General features: G+C 43.2%; 1 protein-coding gene across 2 annotated transcripts in view; it reads left to right on the forward strand.

Annotated features, from left to right (window-relative positions):
• Window positions 1–17,759, forward strand: part of LOC138261443 (rho GTPase-activating protein 20-like) — a 306,296-nt gene that overhangs the window by 199,544 nt on the left and 88,993 nt on the right. Inside the window, exons 6-8 of one of the 2 annotated variants that reach the window (XM_069210394.1) lie at window positions 3,987–4,071; window positions 10,372–10,449; window positions 14,098–14,164. In XM_069210394.1, the coding sequence (XP_069066495.1) occupies window positions 3,987–4,071; window positions 10,372–10,449; window positions 14,098–14,164 (230 nt within the window). The remainder of the gene's footprint in view (window positions 1–3,986; window positions 4,072–10,371; window positions 10,450–14,097; window positions 14,165–17,759) is intronic. The other variant, XM_069210402.1, reaches the window with a different exon arrangement.

A 17,759-nucleotide genomic window follows, 5' to 3' on the forward strand; every position in this document is an offset into this window, starting at 1 on the left:
GCATGGTCAGCGGATGATGACTAATGGTGGCGGTGATTCTACAGCGCGAGGCTGTGACATTCCTCCATCTTAGGCTCCAACTGTGTCTTCCCTTGAGAAATATACAGCAGGCTTTTTAGATGTTCCATGTCGCTTCTGTGCATGTGGGTGTCTTCAGACAATTAAATTGACTGAAGCAATATATTTATACCAATACCATGTGGCCGACTAGCCACAATCTGACCTGCGTTCTACTCATGCAGTGCAATCCCTGTGAATCTCACCCGCTCTACTCTCATGCAAGTAGTTTCACCCGCAGGATGTTTCCAGTCCCCTCACCCGATGGTACACTCTTTTGTCACTGTGCCCATGCAGTTATCCCCTATGTGAATAGTAATCAAAAATCACTGTTTGGCCTTTTCAGTTACTTAAGAGAAATCCTCTGATGAGCCTCGATTTCCGAAAAGATGTTGGGTATCACAAAGAAAGCTGCTTGTGAAGCTACCTGTGAATCTTGGCACGCATCCGCAGAGATGGAAAAGGTTACTGAGATCTGTTTGCGCCGCTCATCCTCCAGTCGCTGACTGCCTCCAAAGAGCGAGTCGCAGATGTTGTCTAGGCTGGTGGGAAGGTGACTGGTACATGGCTCCACATGCTGCTCCTCACACCCAGATATCCACTAGGGTAGTACTGTTCTCAGGCACTTGCTACAGTCTCCTGCCGGGGTGCACTACAGTTTGCCTCTTCCAAACAGTTTAGTAAGTTTCTGTATGTTTTTTCTTTGTCACATCAAAGCACGTAAGCAGCTTAGTGTTTCTCCCTTCTAAGGGAAACAGAAGCAGACCTGCATCATTTATGACATCTTAGGCACCCCCTAGTCAGAGCAGCTGCCCATTACCCTATCCACCTCAATCCTCCCCTCTCACTTCAGTTATAATAGATAAGCAGGGCTTCATTTACTTATCCTCTCTGTAAACTTCGTACTTGTATAGCGCACTGCTCGCCCGTTAGGGTCTCAAGGCACTGTACGCATACCACTGTGGAACCCCTCTTGGCTTTTCCCTGTGAGGTGCCCACTCCTGGGCAACCTCCAAGGTGAAGCCAGGCATCTCAGCTGCTGTTGGGGCCGTTGTGGAGATTAAGCAAGCTATTGCCCAGAGTTACAGAGTGGGACCCGTGAATTAGATTAGGCACTGATGCGAGAATTATCAGGTCCGAGGAAATTGAGCCCAAGACCCGCTGAGGCGGGAATTGAACCCTGGTCCCGGGCCAGATTTCTACACCAGGGTCTGCCGCTCTAACCATTGAGCCACACTTCTCCATGTCTCTGTAAAAACAAGGCATGGTTCTTTGTACTACTGACCCACCCATGGCTCAGCATGATAATGCAGGACTCCCAGTATTCTTAAATATCTCCTAAATCTGTCCTGGGGCTCGGCACCAGTAGGCACAAGTAAAGCACTGGAATTGCTTCACTCGTCCCCATGGTGAAATGATTGGTCAATCTGTCAGGAGTATCAGGAAACTGGAAGTAAGGCAGGCAATTGTTTCTGCTTACTCCCGGATGTCAGGGGCCTGTAGAAATGTCTCATTGTGTTTACAATAATGTGAAAGAGAACATGTAGCAAAGCTCCAGGGCACCTGGTGACAGGGCCTCACTTTTGCCCCCAAAAGCCAGTAAGATCAGTGGGGAATGGTGACCCCAAACAGCAGATTTGTGAGGTGCTTCCAGTGGCACGTTAGAAGAGAAACCATGTGTCCTTTCTTGCCCTCACTCATTTCCTGGTCATTTCAGCCATTTCCAGTGCAAGCAATATTCCAGGACCACGAAGGAGAAGAAAATGGCACCAGGTCGCCAATGTTTACTTCTGTTTTTCAAGCAAGAATTTGAGGAAGTAAAAATGGGTTGCAACTATTTGGGGATCAAAAATATTCAGCAGATAAGTACACTCATCCTAATTAGGAATGTGCAAAAAGGGCAAAGTTAGACTTCGCCGACTTCCTCAACTTCAAAAAGGTGTCACAGTTTAAAACATAGCGAACATTCCCATTCGTTTTATTAAAGTATAGATATGCATTTGTTATCTGTAGGAGAACTTTCTTTGCGGGAAAGTCCCCAACACAAACCCCTTTATGGTGGGAAATTTCACCTTCAAATTCACATTCTTGACGTCAGAATTATAATGTTGGACACTTGCGGGAGTAAATAATATTTACCTCTAAAAGTACATCTGTTAGATTGATAACACTTGTAGTGGCCTGGTAAGATAGACATTTGTCAAGTTCTCTCTCTCGTAGGACACAAACACAGAGCTGTCTCATTGGTCCACAATTCATTGCATTTGCTTGAATGAATTGGCATCCCAGCATCTGGGTTCTTTCTATTTGTAGGCATATTTCCTGTAAACTGAAATTAATCAAATTCCCTCTAATGGAGTTTGGTAGAGAATACCTAATAATAACTTATTACATTAGCTTGATTACCCTTTGATTTATATTCCAACAGCCACAAACTTTTTTTCGGTCTCTTAAAGGGGTCATCTAGCGAACAATTTCATCATCTGAAAACCTAAACAGGCGTCATCATAAAAGGAACATTCTAGAACGCCTATTTTTGGTGATTGGCAGCTCAGCAAGATGAATCAGAGAAAACTTTTTTTTTTTCTCTACATAGGATTACTTCTTTAATTCTTCGTTGTATACCCAAATGCGGACAGTGTACACATGTATTCCTGTGTCAGTGGTTGGTTCATTTCCCTGCCCTTCATTTAGGGGCGTGTTTCAGGCTTGATTATTGTACTGCAGTTTGTTTCCCAGAAACACCCCTTTCGTCATTAGATCCCTCCTATGATGCTTGGGGTTGCCAGGGTTTCTCTCCCAGGACATCTGTCTTTTCTACAATGATCCTAAGGTCGGTAATATGTTCAGTGACACTGGCAGGCAAATCAGCTTGCATGAACTGTCGCCTGTTCAATAGCTGTGCTCAACAAACACAACATATGCTTTATCATCAGCTGAAGCATTTATGCAGGAGCAGGACTGGGAAGTTTGTGCCCTCCCCTGCACACCTGTGGATCTGCCCAGACCTCCTTCACTTGTAACCCACGCGCTCCAGTGGTATCAGCTCTTGCACTTCAGTAGACGAGATGCAGATTGATGGGCACCGCAAGCACTACAAAGACCACTCAGGAAAGGACTAAAGCTGTGTGGAATTGCATAACAGTTTTTGAAAAACAGTGGAAATTATATGGAATTTTCGAAAATTCACTTTGAGGTATTGTGAGTGAAAATGGAATTTAAGAGCATCTCTTGCATTCAAAAGCCACTTGAAATACCAGCAGGGTTTGTGGTTTGAGGAGCAAGTGTATACTGCAAAATATTTTCTGCTCCGTCCAGTCGCCACAGCCAAAAGATGTGCATAATTTTACGTGCATTTAATTTACTAGAAAACAGTGGTCATATTGCGGTAAGTAATTATTATTAATAGCAGAAGGATGAAACACATTCCAGGAAGTTGAAGGTAAATTGTTTAGGTCTGGGATTGTCATTGATCAAGAATGTAAGAATTTGCCTTTGACTGTATTGCTGCTGATGTTTAAAAGCGGAAAGGCCGGCCTCTGGTGGCAAATCAAGCTTCAGGAAGGGCCACTCCTTTCGCTCATTGTGAGACTTTCTCTTTAAAAATAGTATTTATATTTACAAGATAGTCCCCATCAGATAACCATGGAATTTAAAATGCTCGCCCCACCCATTTGCTGGGAGGGGAGAAGTCAGAGATGGCCTCAGGAAGAGTACGCGTCTGCTTGACACAGCAATGGCGCGGGCTCTGCAAGGATTCCGCTGAGGCCCTGGTGGCGCGTCATTACCACTTCCTGCACTTCCTGAGCTCCTGTCCCCAGAAAAAAATTCCTCTGGAAGGTCTTGTGCTGCGAATTTTAAAATAGTCCGGTGGTTCCGTGTTGACTTCTTTAACCTATGTTCCTGTTATTTGCCTGGTGCTCATGCAGGCAGCTCAGTGAGAAGAAACGAGAAGAGTACCCGCAGAGACTGACCGTTAACATACTGTTCCTGGACGCGGACGACTACACGTCTGTAAGTAACCTGCCTGACGACCACCAACGCAACTGTGAGTCTCCATGCCTTGCTATATTTCTGTCAGCCAGCCTCGCCTTCTTTCGCTTCTCAACTTATCTGTACTCTTTTTCCTATTTCTTTAAAAGGATATTTTAAGAATATCCTGTGTCTGTCTACGTATCTCTCACTTGAGTCGGCTTCTATAGATGTCTGTTGTTGGGATAGTCTATATCCATCTGTTTATTAATCAAACCACCTACACGTTGCACAGTCTGAATACATATATATTCATCAATACCTCCACAGCCATCAGTGCTTCTCCATCAGTATATATTAAAGCCAAATATCTGAAACCATACATCTATAAACCTATTTCTCAAATTACCTACCCCTTTATCCTCGTACCTGTGCATCAGCTAATCTAGGCAAGTAAACTATCTACCTACCTGCGATCTGGACGTATATCTAGCCTACATTTCATATCTATTCAGATTTATTATCAATGTAAATTATTTTGTGCCTGTTAATATACCTGTTTAACTATCGCTCTTTTTGTCTACGTATGTGTCTGCTTTCCTGTCGAGCTGTCTGATGACCTGTCTGCTTGTGTACCTCATTCTCTGCCTGTCTACTTGTCCATCTGATCTAATATTTGTCAGTCTGATTTAGTGCCTATCTCCTTGTCTTCCAGCCTTCTTTGTCTGCATCCCTGACCGTCTGTTAGTCAGACTCTCTGCCCCTCTTTATCTCGTGCATTTTGAACGTTTGCCCTAAACTTCATTCGATAGCCGAGCAAGGGAGGAATTACAGGAAAGACTATGAGAGATGATCTCTTTCCTAACTGACCCCTCACAATCCATTCTCTTTGATGGTCCCGTTGGGCTTTGTGTGGTGTGTCACCAGGATGTCTCTGTCCTTCAACTCACAGGCAGACTTGATCACCATTTCTAGATTGCATTTCTTAACACTTCTGAACACCAAAGCCTTTTTGGCTACGTCCATGCCTGGGTGGACGCAGTCCAGCTATGCGACATATTTACAAGAAAGTGGTGCATTGGTCACGGTGCGCCACTTTTCTTGCGTCCACCCACCAGCACCCAACAACACCAAGGTTGCGCTGTATTTATAATACGGCGCACCATGGTTATCATTAGCACAAAAGAATCAAAATATTTGATTCTATTGTGGTGCTTTGCCGCACTAGCATTAAAAATGTTGACATTAGTGCAGCAAAGCACAAGGAGGCCCATAGGTTAATATGGGTATGTCATTTTAACGCCTGCCTTAAAATTGACGGACTAAATGGTGCCGTGAAATATTGTAGATTTCACTGAGCCATTTTTTGGGCCTCCCTATGTCGGAATACCCCCTTGCATGCATTATGCTTGATGCAGGCATAATGTGGGGTAAGGGGGTTACAAATTGCACAACTTTATAAATACAACATGGGGAAAAGGTTACCTTAGTGCTGCCTTAGTATAAAAAAAATGACGCTTTAGTGAAAAGGCCAAGGTCCTTGGTAAGAAGGAGACCTCTTATAACCTTAGAGATGAGTTGCCTGATGCTTAAGAAAACTCCATTATTCTCCTTAATTTCTAAGGACCCAAGTTTGCGGGGCACGAGGAACTCCTACCTACAAAAGACTAATATGCAGGAAATTCCCAGCAGCTCATTATCAGAATCTTTGTAAATCATAAGAGCGCAAATTGATAATGCAAAGATTTGCGTGTTTATTTTGAAACATGCGAATGGTGTGAATATTATAAGCACCGTATACGGATTTATGATTTATCACAACATTCCAAAGACACTGCCAAGCAGAGCTTCACATAATGCATCAGCACATAAAATGATGTTCCCGGAATGTAATCCAAAATCTTATCGAGGGAAATCTTGGCAGTAATTACCACCAGTTCCTGGAACACCCTGACCCAATCTACTGAAATAAAGAGAAAAATGTGTTGTACTGTTTGTAAAACCTAGTGTGCTGTGCCCCTTGCCCTTGGGGCACTAAGTAATTATCAGTTGAGTATTGTATTTACTTCACTTTTTCTATAGTGCAACTCTGCCTAAGAAATGTGTCTGCAGGCTTCAGATAGGGAACAATGGATAGGGATTTGAATCTTCAATACTGCAGTGACCAGAATCTTTTCACAATAACATGGTAGAGAAAGAACAATACCTTACAAACTTGCCTTAAATTCAGCTTCAAAGGAAGAGCAGAAAAATCTGGGCGGACTCGGTGTTATCTAAGAGGGCAGAAATAGGAGCAAAGGCAGTTGGGAGGGGCAAGGAAAGGGGGAAAACAGTCAGGATCAGATGGAAAATGAGAATGGGGCAGTGTGTAAAGATAGAGGTTAAACAGGCAGGTATTTATATTTTTGCAGATTTGAATGAGGCCTTCATTTAGGGAGTTCCATAAAGATGGAATGGAACTGCAACAGAAAAGATCTGGGTAGCAGATGAGTAAAATTTGAGCTTTATGGTTTTAGGTTTGAAGATCTCTCTGTTCCTGAGCCTTTGAGCTCCCCCTTAGATTCTTGAAGCACTGACATGACTGTTTTTTTGTATGTGTATAAATGTGAACGTGATGCAGGGGCAACCCCTCTGCTATGGTGGAGGAGCGTCGCTCCCCTCCTGAAAGGATGCAGAAAAATAAAATGATAATTAAAGCATTTTATTATCATTTTATTTTTCCGCTTAGGCAGCGTGGAGTGGGGCCAGCATACTGTACGTCACCAGGGAGGAGGAGTGCTAGGTGCACTCTAAGTGCGCATGTCGGTTTGGCCGGCTGTCTGAGGCCGGCTAAACTGAGATGGGCACTTAGAACTCTCCACCTAACTGTGTTGCACAGCCTCCCACTCCCCCACTAAGCAGCATTTCAGCCTGCCCAGGCCAATCCTGGCGCTTCTCTCATGCTGTGTAACAGTATGAGAGAAGCATCTGGATTGGGTGGGGAGGGAGCCAGGCAGAAGCAGCAAAGTGGCGGGAGCGGCAGAGGCACTAAGTGTTATTTTTTTGTAATTTATTTTTTACCCCCTCTCCATGATCTACCCTACCAGCCCTTCCTAGAAGGAGCCGCCCTTGACATGATGTAAGAAGTTTGATTTTAATTCTGGCTTTCACTGGAAGCCAGTGGAAGGAACAAGAAATAAGTGTGATGTGGTTGACTTTTTTGGCTTCATGAATTAGGGCCTAATTTTGATTTCAGCGGACGGGTTACTCCGCAACAATGGTGACAGGTAGCCCGTCTGCCGAAATATAAATCCCATTATATCCTATGGGACTTATATTTTGGCAGATGGGTCATCCGTCACCGTTGTGATGAAGTAACCTGACCTCCGAAATCTAAATCAGACCCTAAGTCCTGCAGCAGAGTGCATCAAAGGTTTTAGAGCAGCCAATTTGGGCTTGTGTATGACTGGTAGAACTGAGTAGCCCTAATCCAGTTGTGAAGGGACTTTGAAGATACCCCATCTAGATGTTCCCACACACCTCTGGGTGTGAGAGCGCTTGATAACCAAATATTTACACAGTAGATGGCAACCTTGTCTGCGTGCTGAAAGTGTTTATTCTGAATGTAGTGTCCGTTTAAACAAATTGCCACTAAACCATGTAAAGGTTGTAATGACAAAAGTTTGTTTTCATACAACTCTATCACACTTTTGCCATTTTGAATCACTGTAAACAACATTTTGTAGGATTATAATTTTTTTTAAAAAAGGTACCCAATTTACAGATTTTGGAAGGACAGATTACTGAATAGGCCATTGAATATTTCCAAGGTGATATAATGAAGGAGGAAGTCACTGCTTACTACATTTACTCAGTGCTTTATTTGTACCAGTGGTTGGAGGCAGGGGCGCCAGTACTCATTTGGTGGACTGGACCTATTTTTCCTCATCACAATTTGACCCTCAGCAAGAGCGAGGAAGACAGAAAAGGGAGAAACAAGAGGGAAGAGAAAAGTAGGAAAACAGTGACAAATAAAAAAGAGTACAACTATGAGAGCGTAAAGGAAGGGTGGTTGAAGAAGGAGCCTTTAGGAGGGATCCGCACTAGCACTCAGCAGCGCTGTTGGGCGGGCTCCTAAGGAAAACTATGGACCCCTGCATTTATATATTTTTTCTTTGCAAATTAAGCACTGTTTTCAGTAAAGTGAATCATCTGAGTGAAGTCTATCATTTGTTTTATTGGGAATAGGCTGTTGAGACTAAAGTTTTTCGTTCTGCCGGAGAAAGGGTGTAAATTTGGAGGGTGGCCCATGCTAGATCATCTGGCTAACGGTTAACTATGTGATTTTTTTGCCTTTTAGATCCTGTGTATCTGAATTTGACTCTTGTGTCTATCCTAAAAATCTAGCATGAACCTCCCTTGAGCACTCCAAGAGCCATCATTCGTCTAGTGGGGTAGAGTTCATATCTCACCTAATTATAACTCTGGCCGTCCTCTTACCATAATCCTAGCTTTAAGCATGACAATATCCTACCCTGTCCCTAATAGGAACTCTCATCATGTTCCATACGCTTCCACCTTTATGTCTTTTTGTCTCATTTGTTTTTACTCAAAAGGAAACATTTTGCACTGTAATTGTTTTCCTGATAGGGACCGAAATATAAAAGGAACTATACCCAATTTATTTCATATACATCCTTCATCACCATTTCTGGATTCCATGTTTCCACACTTCTGAGCACCAAAGCCTTCTTTATAGTGATTTCTTTATAATTGTTTTTATCTATAAAAAGTTTCCTTAACGAGACACAGTCCCTTTTGGATACGGCTTAATGCTTGAATCGTAGAGCACTGCACAGCAGCTCTACCTGGTACTTGCCTTGCATGGTTAAGAAGTTTGTGTTTTGCTATTTTAACGATTCTTTAGCGTTGAACAAACGGCAGAATGGCTACTGTGTCAATTGACGTTTCATGTTCTGTAGGGTAGATGTTTGAAAATTATGCTTTCCTAATCCCAACTTCAGCCGTGGAGAACACCAGATGATGACTATAAAGGGGCCATTCAAAGAAAAGAAAGTATCCAGGTCACTGTGCCAGCCATGTACCACCAAGAAATGTTAACAAGAAGTTGTGCAGAACATCCCTTTGCGTGCCCCATCTGGTGGCACAGGGGAGTAATGCATTCTTTGTGGCTTTCTCAGTATTCTGTGTTTGATCCCTTGGTCATAGGTTTATACATCTTGGCAGGTTCACTCAGCTTTCCATGTATCCAAGGTTAATAAACAGGGCTATTGAGGGGCAATACACATCAGTCATGTGCCAGGAGACCCCTCGTGGCTGTAAAAGTAGAATAAAATGGCACCAGAGTTGCACTCTAGCTAATCTCTGTCTCAGAACCTGGCCTCCAAGTCTATAATTATAAATGATGGTTGACACGCTTTGCCATCTTGAGCCTTTGGCTCTTAACCAATAATGCCCAGTCATCACTGATAACATCATAAAATCTGAAAAGCTGTGAAGCTCCAGGCTTGAAATTTGGTGGCGAGACAGTTAATGAGGAGAGCAGGGACAGACCACCCTACCTCTTGATAAGTCCGGAGCATTTCAGCTCCTCAGGACAACAAATTGTTGCTTAGTGTGCACCATGTCCCCTTACCAGAGGACCCGTCACTCATACTTTTATGAAAAGCTTGCTATTCGTACACAAATAGAAGCAAACTCTGGGTATAAAACTGGTGAAAATATGATGAATATTAATATTTGTAAAAAGTCGTAGAGAGCAAACCTGGCCAGGGGGAAATTCTAGTTACCCACTTACCAGTGCTTTCTGCAAGATCCAATTTACAGGACACAGGTTTTTGGAATATATAATCAACTGAGAAGACTAGAAATTATTCAGTCACATGGTAGAACTAGTTATTGATATCTGAAAGAGACTATTGGTTCCATTGACAAATCAACGTATCCTTCACTGTGTGTGGATTTAACTAGCATCCCAGTGTCCAAAACATCCTTAAGCCAGCCCTGGATTCAAAGGAAATCACCTGGAACAAGTAAACTCAATTAACCACCCTGGTGACTGTAATAAAATGGTTTTGAAAAAATCTTTTCATTAGTCTTACAGATACTGATGTATTGAAGTAGTGGGTATCAAGTATATTCTTGAACAAATGTTAGTCAATTAAGTAGGATAGCTGTAATGCCCTGAGCCTTAGTTTTACTCTATCAAAATTAACGTACACGTGTTCTTTTCCTGTTCTGTGAGAAGGACCAGCAGAGGGGAATAATATAAGACTTCTTCAAGCAAAAACAGACTGAATCCCGAAGCGAGATACTGACTGAAATGTGTTTTTGTGTTTTTAGAGTACTATGGTCAATGTTTCCAATACTGACTCGGCAGAAAAGGTGATCAAAATGGCCGCCCAACAACTTGGAATTCCGGTAAGTTTCCTCACTGGGCCATGTACCTGTCCAATGTCATGTTAGGGTGTCTTCAGGAAGCACTTACTTCAAAGTCAAAACATATTACGGCTCTCCTATGTCCTAGTTTTCGTGGTCACGGTAATGTCTCGCTGCCCTCCCTGCCCTTTTTGATTTTAACCACAGGAAAATCGTGTTGCTTGGGAGTTAAGAACATCAAGTTGGACTAAGGTTTTCTGTGCTCCCAGGTGTGGGAGGAGCTAGAGATAAGAGTTAAGTGTATTTGTATAAAATGGTTGCCACTGATAAATTCTATTTGTTGGACGAGGCAAACGTCACTTTGTGAGAACTGTGACCTAAAGCTAAGACCCAGAGAACCAGTAAGGAGTATCAGTTACAATTATTTACATATGGTAGTTTAAAACACTGTTTACCATGGTTCCTTATGACACTTAAATACCAGTGGCAAGGGGGTTTAGGTTAGCTTTTACGGATGGATGGATGGGTATATTGAAGGGTTTTTGGGGTTCAGGGATGGATAGTGTAAGGGGTGGTAAGGTTTTTTTTAGATATGGTTTAAGGATAGATATTGTTAAGGGGTTATATAATATAAATATTTACAGCAAGAGAACACAAGTGTACACTTCCTTGACCCTGTAAAAAAAGGTAGAAGAAGCTGCTCCCGCCTTGGCGGGGGCAAAGGAAAAGTGCTGACTCCCGGTATGGTGCTTGCCGGGGAGCCAGCATTGCTACGATGGCCTTGGTGCTCACTCCACTCCCACCCCCCTCCCTCCCCTAAGGCCCCCAAACAAAATTGAGCTGTGAGTACCTCAGGTGGGAACCAAGTGCCCACCTCAAATTAAGAAAGGGTCTGCTCTCGCCAGCGGAGCCAGCTGCGGCTGGGGGGGCCCTGGGACTCCCCCAACACAAATTGAGCTGTGGGTAAGCCGCGTGGACACCATAGCACCCGCATAAGGAAACAAATTCCTGCTCCAGCTGGTACTCTTGATGGGTGCCAGCTGGGGAGCTGGCTGGGATTGCAGGGGCTCTGGGCTTCCCTCGTAGCCCCGAACAACATTTAAGGTGTGAGTGTCCCAGATGAGCTCCAGAGCGGCAAGGGTTAGGTACACTATAACAATGCTACCTTTGACGAATGTGTGACTACAAGGGGCATCGTCCTAGCCCCAGACCAGAGGCCTGTACCACTATAATCTAGGGTATCTAAAAGTCTACTTCACCACTTAGGACGTTAGTGTGTGAAATATTTTTCCCCGTGAGTTAGAATACGTGTCTGCTCACTCATGCTTGACTAAGGATCCATATCTCCTAAGAATGCCCCAGACCAGGTTAGGCTCAGTGTGAGCGCAGAAACATATTGGCTTTTTAAAGAACAGGTTGAGTCATTATACTCATCGTTACAGACAACCTATGTTTTTAACCATACCATTGAACACCATTATTAAAGGTAAAATTTACAAGGTAGCCCGCTAGGTATTTTTAACTGATCTGAATCCCATTGTTACCCAGCAAGATTTATCTAAGAGCAGTTCACCAAGAGGTTGAGTCCACCCTGGTGGCACTGTCCTACCAGGGTGGGTAGAGGTGGTCAATGATGAAGCTAGACACGACAAAATGTATGAGACCAATTCTTCCATAAGGAGGAATCCCCAGGAAGCTAATCAACACAAGTGTCAAAAAGAGATCACAAGTGGTGGTAGTATCACAATCAAAGTGAATGTGGCCTTATGGAGTAAGCCTGTTCCTCCACACCTTTTGTGTATGTTGCCCCAGGTGAGCACCAGGCCACCCACAAGAATTGTTTTTAAAAAGTGAGTAATAAAACAGCAGCTAGTGCCCCTCATTTTTGATTCACTGCTCCAGCACGAAACGCCTCATAATGCCCTAGGTTTTTTTTAAATACATGTTTTCTTGCTGGTGGTACGCCTATGAGAGACAGGGGCTCCACCAAACATTTTTTTAAATGTTGTGGGGGGCTACAGTCAGTGCAGCAGCCCCCCATCATCATTAAAAACAAATAGTAAGTTTCCTGGGTCATTAAATCCATTTTCCCAGGAAAACGTACCAGTAATTCTTTAAAGCACTCCTAGCTGGAGCTCTGTGCTCTTCATCTGAAGAGTAAGCCCTCTTTTGGCTGTTTTTATGATTTCATTTTGTGGGCAGAAAAATGTTAACAGAATAACTCAGAGACATGTTGATTTTTTAAATTAAACTTTATGAAAATATTTTGCAACACTTTTATTAAGCATTGCATTGTATGAATAAGTGAAATATACATTTGATTAAAGTTATTGGTGATTTTTGCACAAAGATGATAGTTCTGTTTTATATATGATGGCAAATCCAATAGGCTCTAGTTTTATATTTTTGTGGCTGTGCCACATTGACAAAGTCAGTAAGTCTGACGACTGTAGCCAAGCCCTGCGCCCAACCCCATTCCACTCACAGGAAAAGGCTGAGTGCAGAAGGGGCAGTTGGGTGCCAGCAAGGGAATGGGTGCAGGGCCTGGCCATAGGCCAGGCCCTGCATCCAACTATATGATGAGCACAGCAGAAGGCCATGTGCAGGGGTAAGGTGCTCACAGAGGGTTGGGCGCAAGCCCTGACTGTGACCCAGGCCTTGCACCCAACCCCACACCTCTCACGGACATCTTACTTTATGTTTAAAAAAATGTAGAAATTCCCTGAAAAAAAACAACGCTTAAAGCGCTGTTATTGTTAGGAATTGTAATATTATGTTAGATTACATTAGAAACTCAGTGAGAAAATCAAAGGCTAAAGGGACTTTATAGTTAGGTAAAAATGTCAGTCAAAAATATATGATTTTAAACAAACAAAAGCACTGAAATTGACCATAGTTTTTTCTAGTAACTATTATTTGTGCCCTAAAGTTACTATAGCACACACCCTCGCCAGGCACTGCTACTTACCCCACATATTACATGACTCATGACATGTTCTATGACATCATTATTAACATCTGAAATTACATCATTGATTACACAGTCGCACAGATCGCACAGTGCGCGAGTTATAGTTAATTTAAGGCATGAGTAATTGGCGGTTGAATCGTGTCTTTCTTTGTTCAGTATAATTTTGGTTTAATTGTGGTGACACTGTTATAAAGCAGAATGATTTACATAGATCTTCTTGTCTTTTAATTATTCTTATGCCATTGGGGACAGGATTTCTTTTTTTAAATAGAAAGATTTGCACCAAAAAAATAAACATACTTGATATATCTACTTGGTAACTGATCAAGAATACAATGAAAAGAACCATTCTCTTTTGGCCTTTTACTTCCTGAATTGTGAACCCTACCTGTGTCACAGTGGTGTACCTGCAGATTGGTATTCCTAATCCTGAACAGTGGCCCTTCCTCCTTGTGTCATAGAGGCCATCCCTTGGAGCCTGTTGGCGTCCTCTATCCATTACATAAAGGATCTCTGAGAGCAGAGATTAATCACTCTTTCCTTAGCACAATTCTACTGTATCCTGTCCGGTTCTATCCTGTCCTACAATATATAGTGCTTATACCCAAAGGTTTTTTGGGACTGCCAGATGTCTCCAATTTCAGCTCCTGTGTGTAAGTTCTTCATGTGCCTACTTCTCATACCATTTTCACGTTTTCATTTATTTCTCACAAATTTAGGGTCGACCGAGTGACTACCACCTCTATGTGCTGTCTGGGAAGGATGACTCACCTTATCCGCTCCTTGGTAAGGCTACCTCTGCCCTGCTTTGTTTATTACATGCCCTTGATATATTGGTATTGTTAAAGTTATGTTGAAGTATTACACCGTCATGCATCGTAATTCATAGTTCTTATCAGAGTTCACCTCTGCATGTATACTGAGTACATGTTCTAAGGTTTCTATATCACAATAACATTGTTCAATCTTAAATGACTGTCGGTGCAAGTAAACATCTATTTCATTATTACCTGTACTGCCATGGAAATTATGTAGTTAACAACACTATTTGTATATTTCTGATCAGAAACACTGTTTTAAGTACTGAAGTACTGCAGACCCCTAAATCAATATGGTGTTCATCCTATGGAAAACGTATTCATAATTTAACTGCTTATTTGATTGTAGTCATTTAAAGGCTACTGAGAATCTATGTTTTAAGTAAAAACTGTAAAGAAATGTTTGGCAGTTGTTTTTTCCCTGCGTGTTCTTTATTTCTGCTGGAAATGGTGACTACATGAAAGGGGCTCCCTATTTCAGGTAGAATCCCTGTTCTTTGTGGGCTTGTTCACAAGCTCCACTTTGTAGTACATTTAGAAGAAACTGCAATGCTACTACTCATGTACTTCAAAGTGCTATTCACAAACCTACATGTAGAGGCCTTCTCATCTGCCTCACCTATCTTTTTTGTGTGGAGATCTTCACCACTATTCCGCAGATCTCCGCACACGTTCGCCTACAATTTGTTGTAAATGTGGAAGGGACAGGGAAGGGGCTGAAAACATGGAAAATGATTACTAAAAATGGGAAGGATTTAGAGATGGTAAGGACTGCTTACAAGAAGGTTAAGGAGGGGTTTATGGGGGACAAACACCATGCTACAAAAGAGTAAGCCCGTTGATATTCATAAACTGCACTTCTGTAGGTACAACAGCCAGACACTTCCCAAAACAGCTGTAAAAGTATTGTAGTTCAGACCTGGAGTAAGTCCACCACCCACATGGCCAGACAAAGGCATTGCAACACCCTCCCATAGAAAACAATGGAGGTATGGTCTTAAAATAAATCCTGTATCAAATAGTGATAAATTAACGTATTTTGGCCTTTTTGAAATATATATGTACATTTTATTTAATAGTAAAAAGTATATATAACTTAAACAAATAACACTTTATCATATATTTTAATAAACATTTCAAAATTAAAACATGAATGCAACTGGATTTTTTAAAAAGAATTAATTAAAATGTATTCTATGCATACATTTTAGCAATTTTTAGCAATGTTTAAATATGTGATAATTCATATATTAAATCTATTTTGGTTAATTTTTAATACACTTTTAAGATAATAGTGCTCTAATTTTTTATTACAGGTTTTAAAAATATATATAAAATTATTATATATCAATGTTTGACATTAAAATAAGCTTACTAAAATATTTTAAAGTTGAATAAAGATTTTAACTTTTTACTGTTCTCTACAATTGGTAGGCATCTGCCCCGATGATGGGGGCATCTGCATGTGTGGAAAAGTGACTAGTAGTTACTTTGCACTTGTAAATGTGGCTCCACCACCTGCTTTCAGATATGGGGACATGGAAGTCTGCTTTCTGCAGCAACTTTACACCTGGAAATAGTAAATAGCCAAAAGCCGTAACGTTACTGCAGAGTGTAAGGGTAAATTTACATGTGACTAAATAAACTTTCCCTGGTTCGCCTCTGTTTATTAGAGACCAGTTGTTGCGGAGGAAAGGGATATGCTACCCGCTTTCTGATGGATACAACTACCTGTGGATTCCTTACCTTATGAATTCTCCCATGTGCCAGCTTCAGACAGAAAATCTTCTTCTCAGCTCTCCACGTTGACGAGGACGTCACAAATGCACGGCTCCACGCGACTCCATCTGATGTCACCGTGCCAATAAGAGGCCTTTGCCGGCGCGCTGACGTCAGTTCCCTTTTTTCTGTGCCTTCGACGCTAACGGTTTTCTCCTAGCTCTCGCTACTGTTGAAGGTGTTCCATCTTCTTTCTGGTTACTATCTTGTTTCTGGTTACAGTGTCTCCTCCTAGGAAGTCAGGATTTAAGCCGTGTCGAGAGTGCGGGGTCGCATGTCGGTCACTGACCCTCATGATGATTGCCTTTTGTGTTTGAGCTCCGAGCATGACGTTGAGGAGTGTGTATCCTGCCAGAGCATGAATCCAAAGGCTCTGAAGGAGAGGGATGCCAAACTCTTCTTGGCTAAAGTGAAAAAAGGACACAAGATCCATCACAGGTCATCTTCTCACACTTTGTCGAAGAAGCACAAGAGGCGACGTCATCATGACTCTCGGCGTCATTCGGCTCAGAGCCGTTCAAGGTCCAGGTCTCCATCTCAACGGCACAGTGCGACGTGGGAGGTTAGTCCGACTGTGACTCCACAACCTCAGAGCCCTCAGGCTTCTCCGGTGCCGTCGGTCTTCAAGGTGGTCGCACCTCCAGAGAGTCCTCGCTTTTCACCTGTGGCGCAGGATTCGGATGCTCAACAGGCACAGGTGCAGCAGGGAGACCAGCGGTTTCCTGCCTTCCCGGCTCCGGGAGCGGATCCGGCGGCATTTTTAAATGCCGTGTTTTCTATGTTTAATGCTATGGCCCCTGCAGGAGCACCAGCTGGTCCCACGGGTCCTTTAGCATTTTCGTTGGGCTCCCCGGCTCCTTACAAGGTGGCACTGTTTATGCCCTTCTATCTGGCTGAAGGTGCCGGTTCGGCACCAGTGACGTCGCCTTAGAGACCTGCGGTTTCCGATGACGTCGCCTTTTAGACCTGCAGCGCCGGTGTCGTCACCCTTTTAGTCGACGCCGATGACAGAGCCTCAGGTGATCTCGGCGCCGATGGGATCTGCTCTGGCGCCGGATGGCTCCGTATTAGACCGTAGTCAGCCTTCTTTTCCTGGTCTGCACCTTTCAGTTCTGAAGTCGGTGTCATCGACATCAGCTAATTCTATGTCGACGCCAAGGTTAGAGGCCAGGCTGAGGTCGCATAGAAAGGCTTTGAGACTTTTGGAGGAAGAGGAGTACCAGAGGCAGTGTTGGAAGAAGGAGAGATTGTGGAGCCCATGGGGGAATATCAAGGGCTTGACTCGGCCAGTGGGCTAGACACTTCCCGGAATGGGACCTTTCTTCACCAGGGGAGTTTACGGAGGAGGCGGCCTCTTTCCATACAGTGGTTAGGAAGGCAGCACATTTTTGGATCTTCCGTTGCCTGCTGCATAGGTCAAAACAAATATCTTAACTGAGGTCCTGCATCCTTCTTCTACTTCGGTGGATCCATTGCTTCCGTTTAATGATGCTCTTACGGAGCCTATCTTAGACGTATGGAGGAAGCTTGTGTCGTCACCAGCTGTCAACAGATCTGTGGCAAGGAGGTACAGGGTAGCTCCTGGGGATCCGGGATTCTTGTCAAAAGATCCTACCCCGGAGAGTCTGGTTGTTCAAGCCTCTTGTTCCACACGGTCTGCTCCAGGCTCCTTCTCTGTGATTCAGTCGGACAGAGAATCCAAGAGGATGGAGCAGTCGGCGAAGAAGACTTTTTCTTCTTGCAGTATGGCCCTCAAAGCAGCAAATGCTACCTGCGTGTTGGGT

Source organism: Pleurodeles waltl, chromosome 2_1 (assembly GCF_031143425.1).
Source record: "Pleurodeles waltl isolate 20211129_DDA chromosome 2_1, aPleWal1.hap1.20221129, whole genome shotgun sequence".
NCBI lineage: Eukaryota > Metazoa > Chordata > Amphibia > Caudata > Salamandridae > Pleurodeles > Pleurodeles waltl.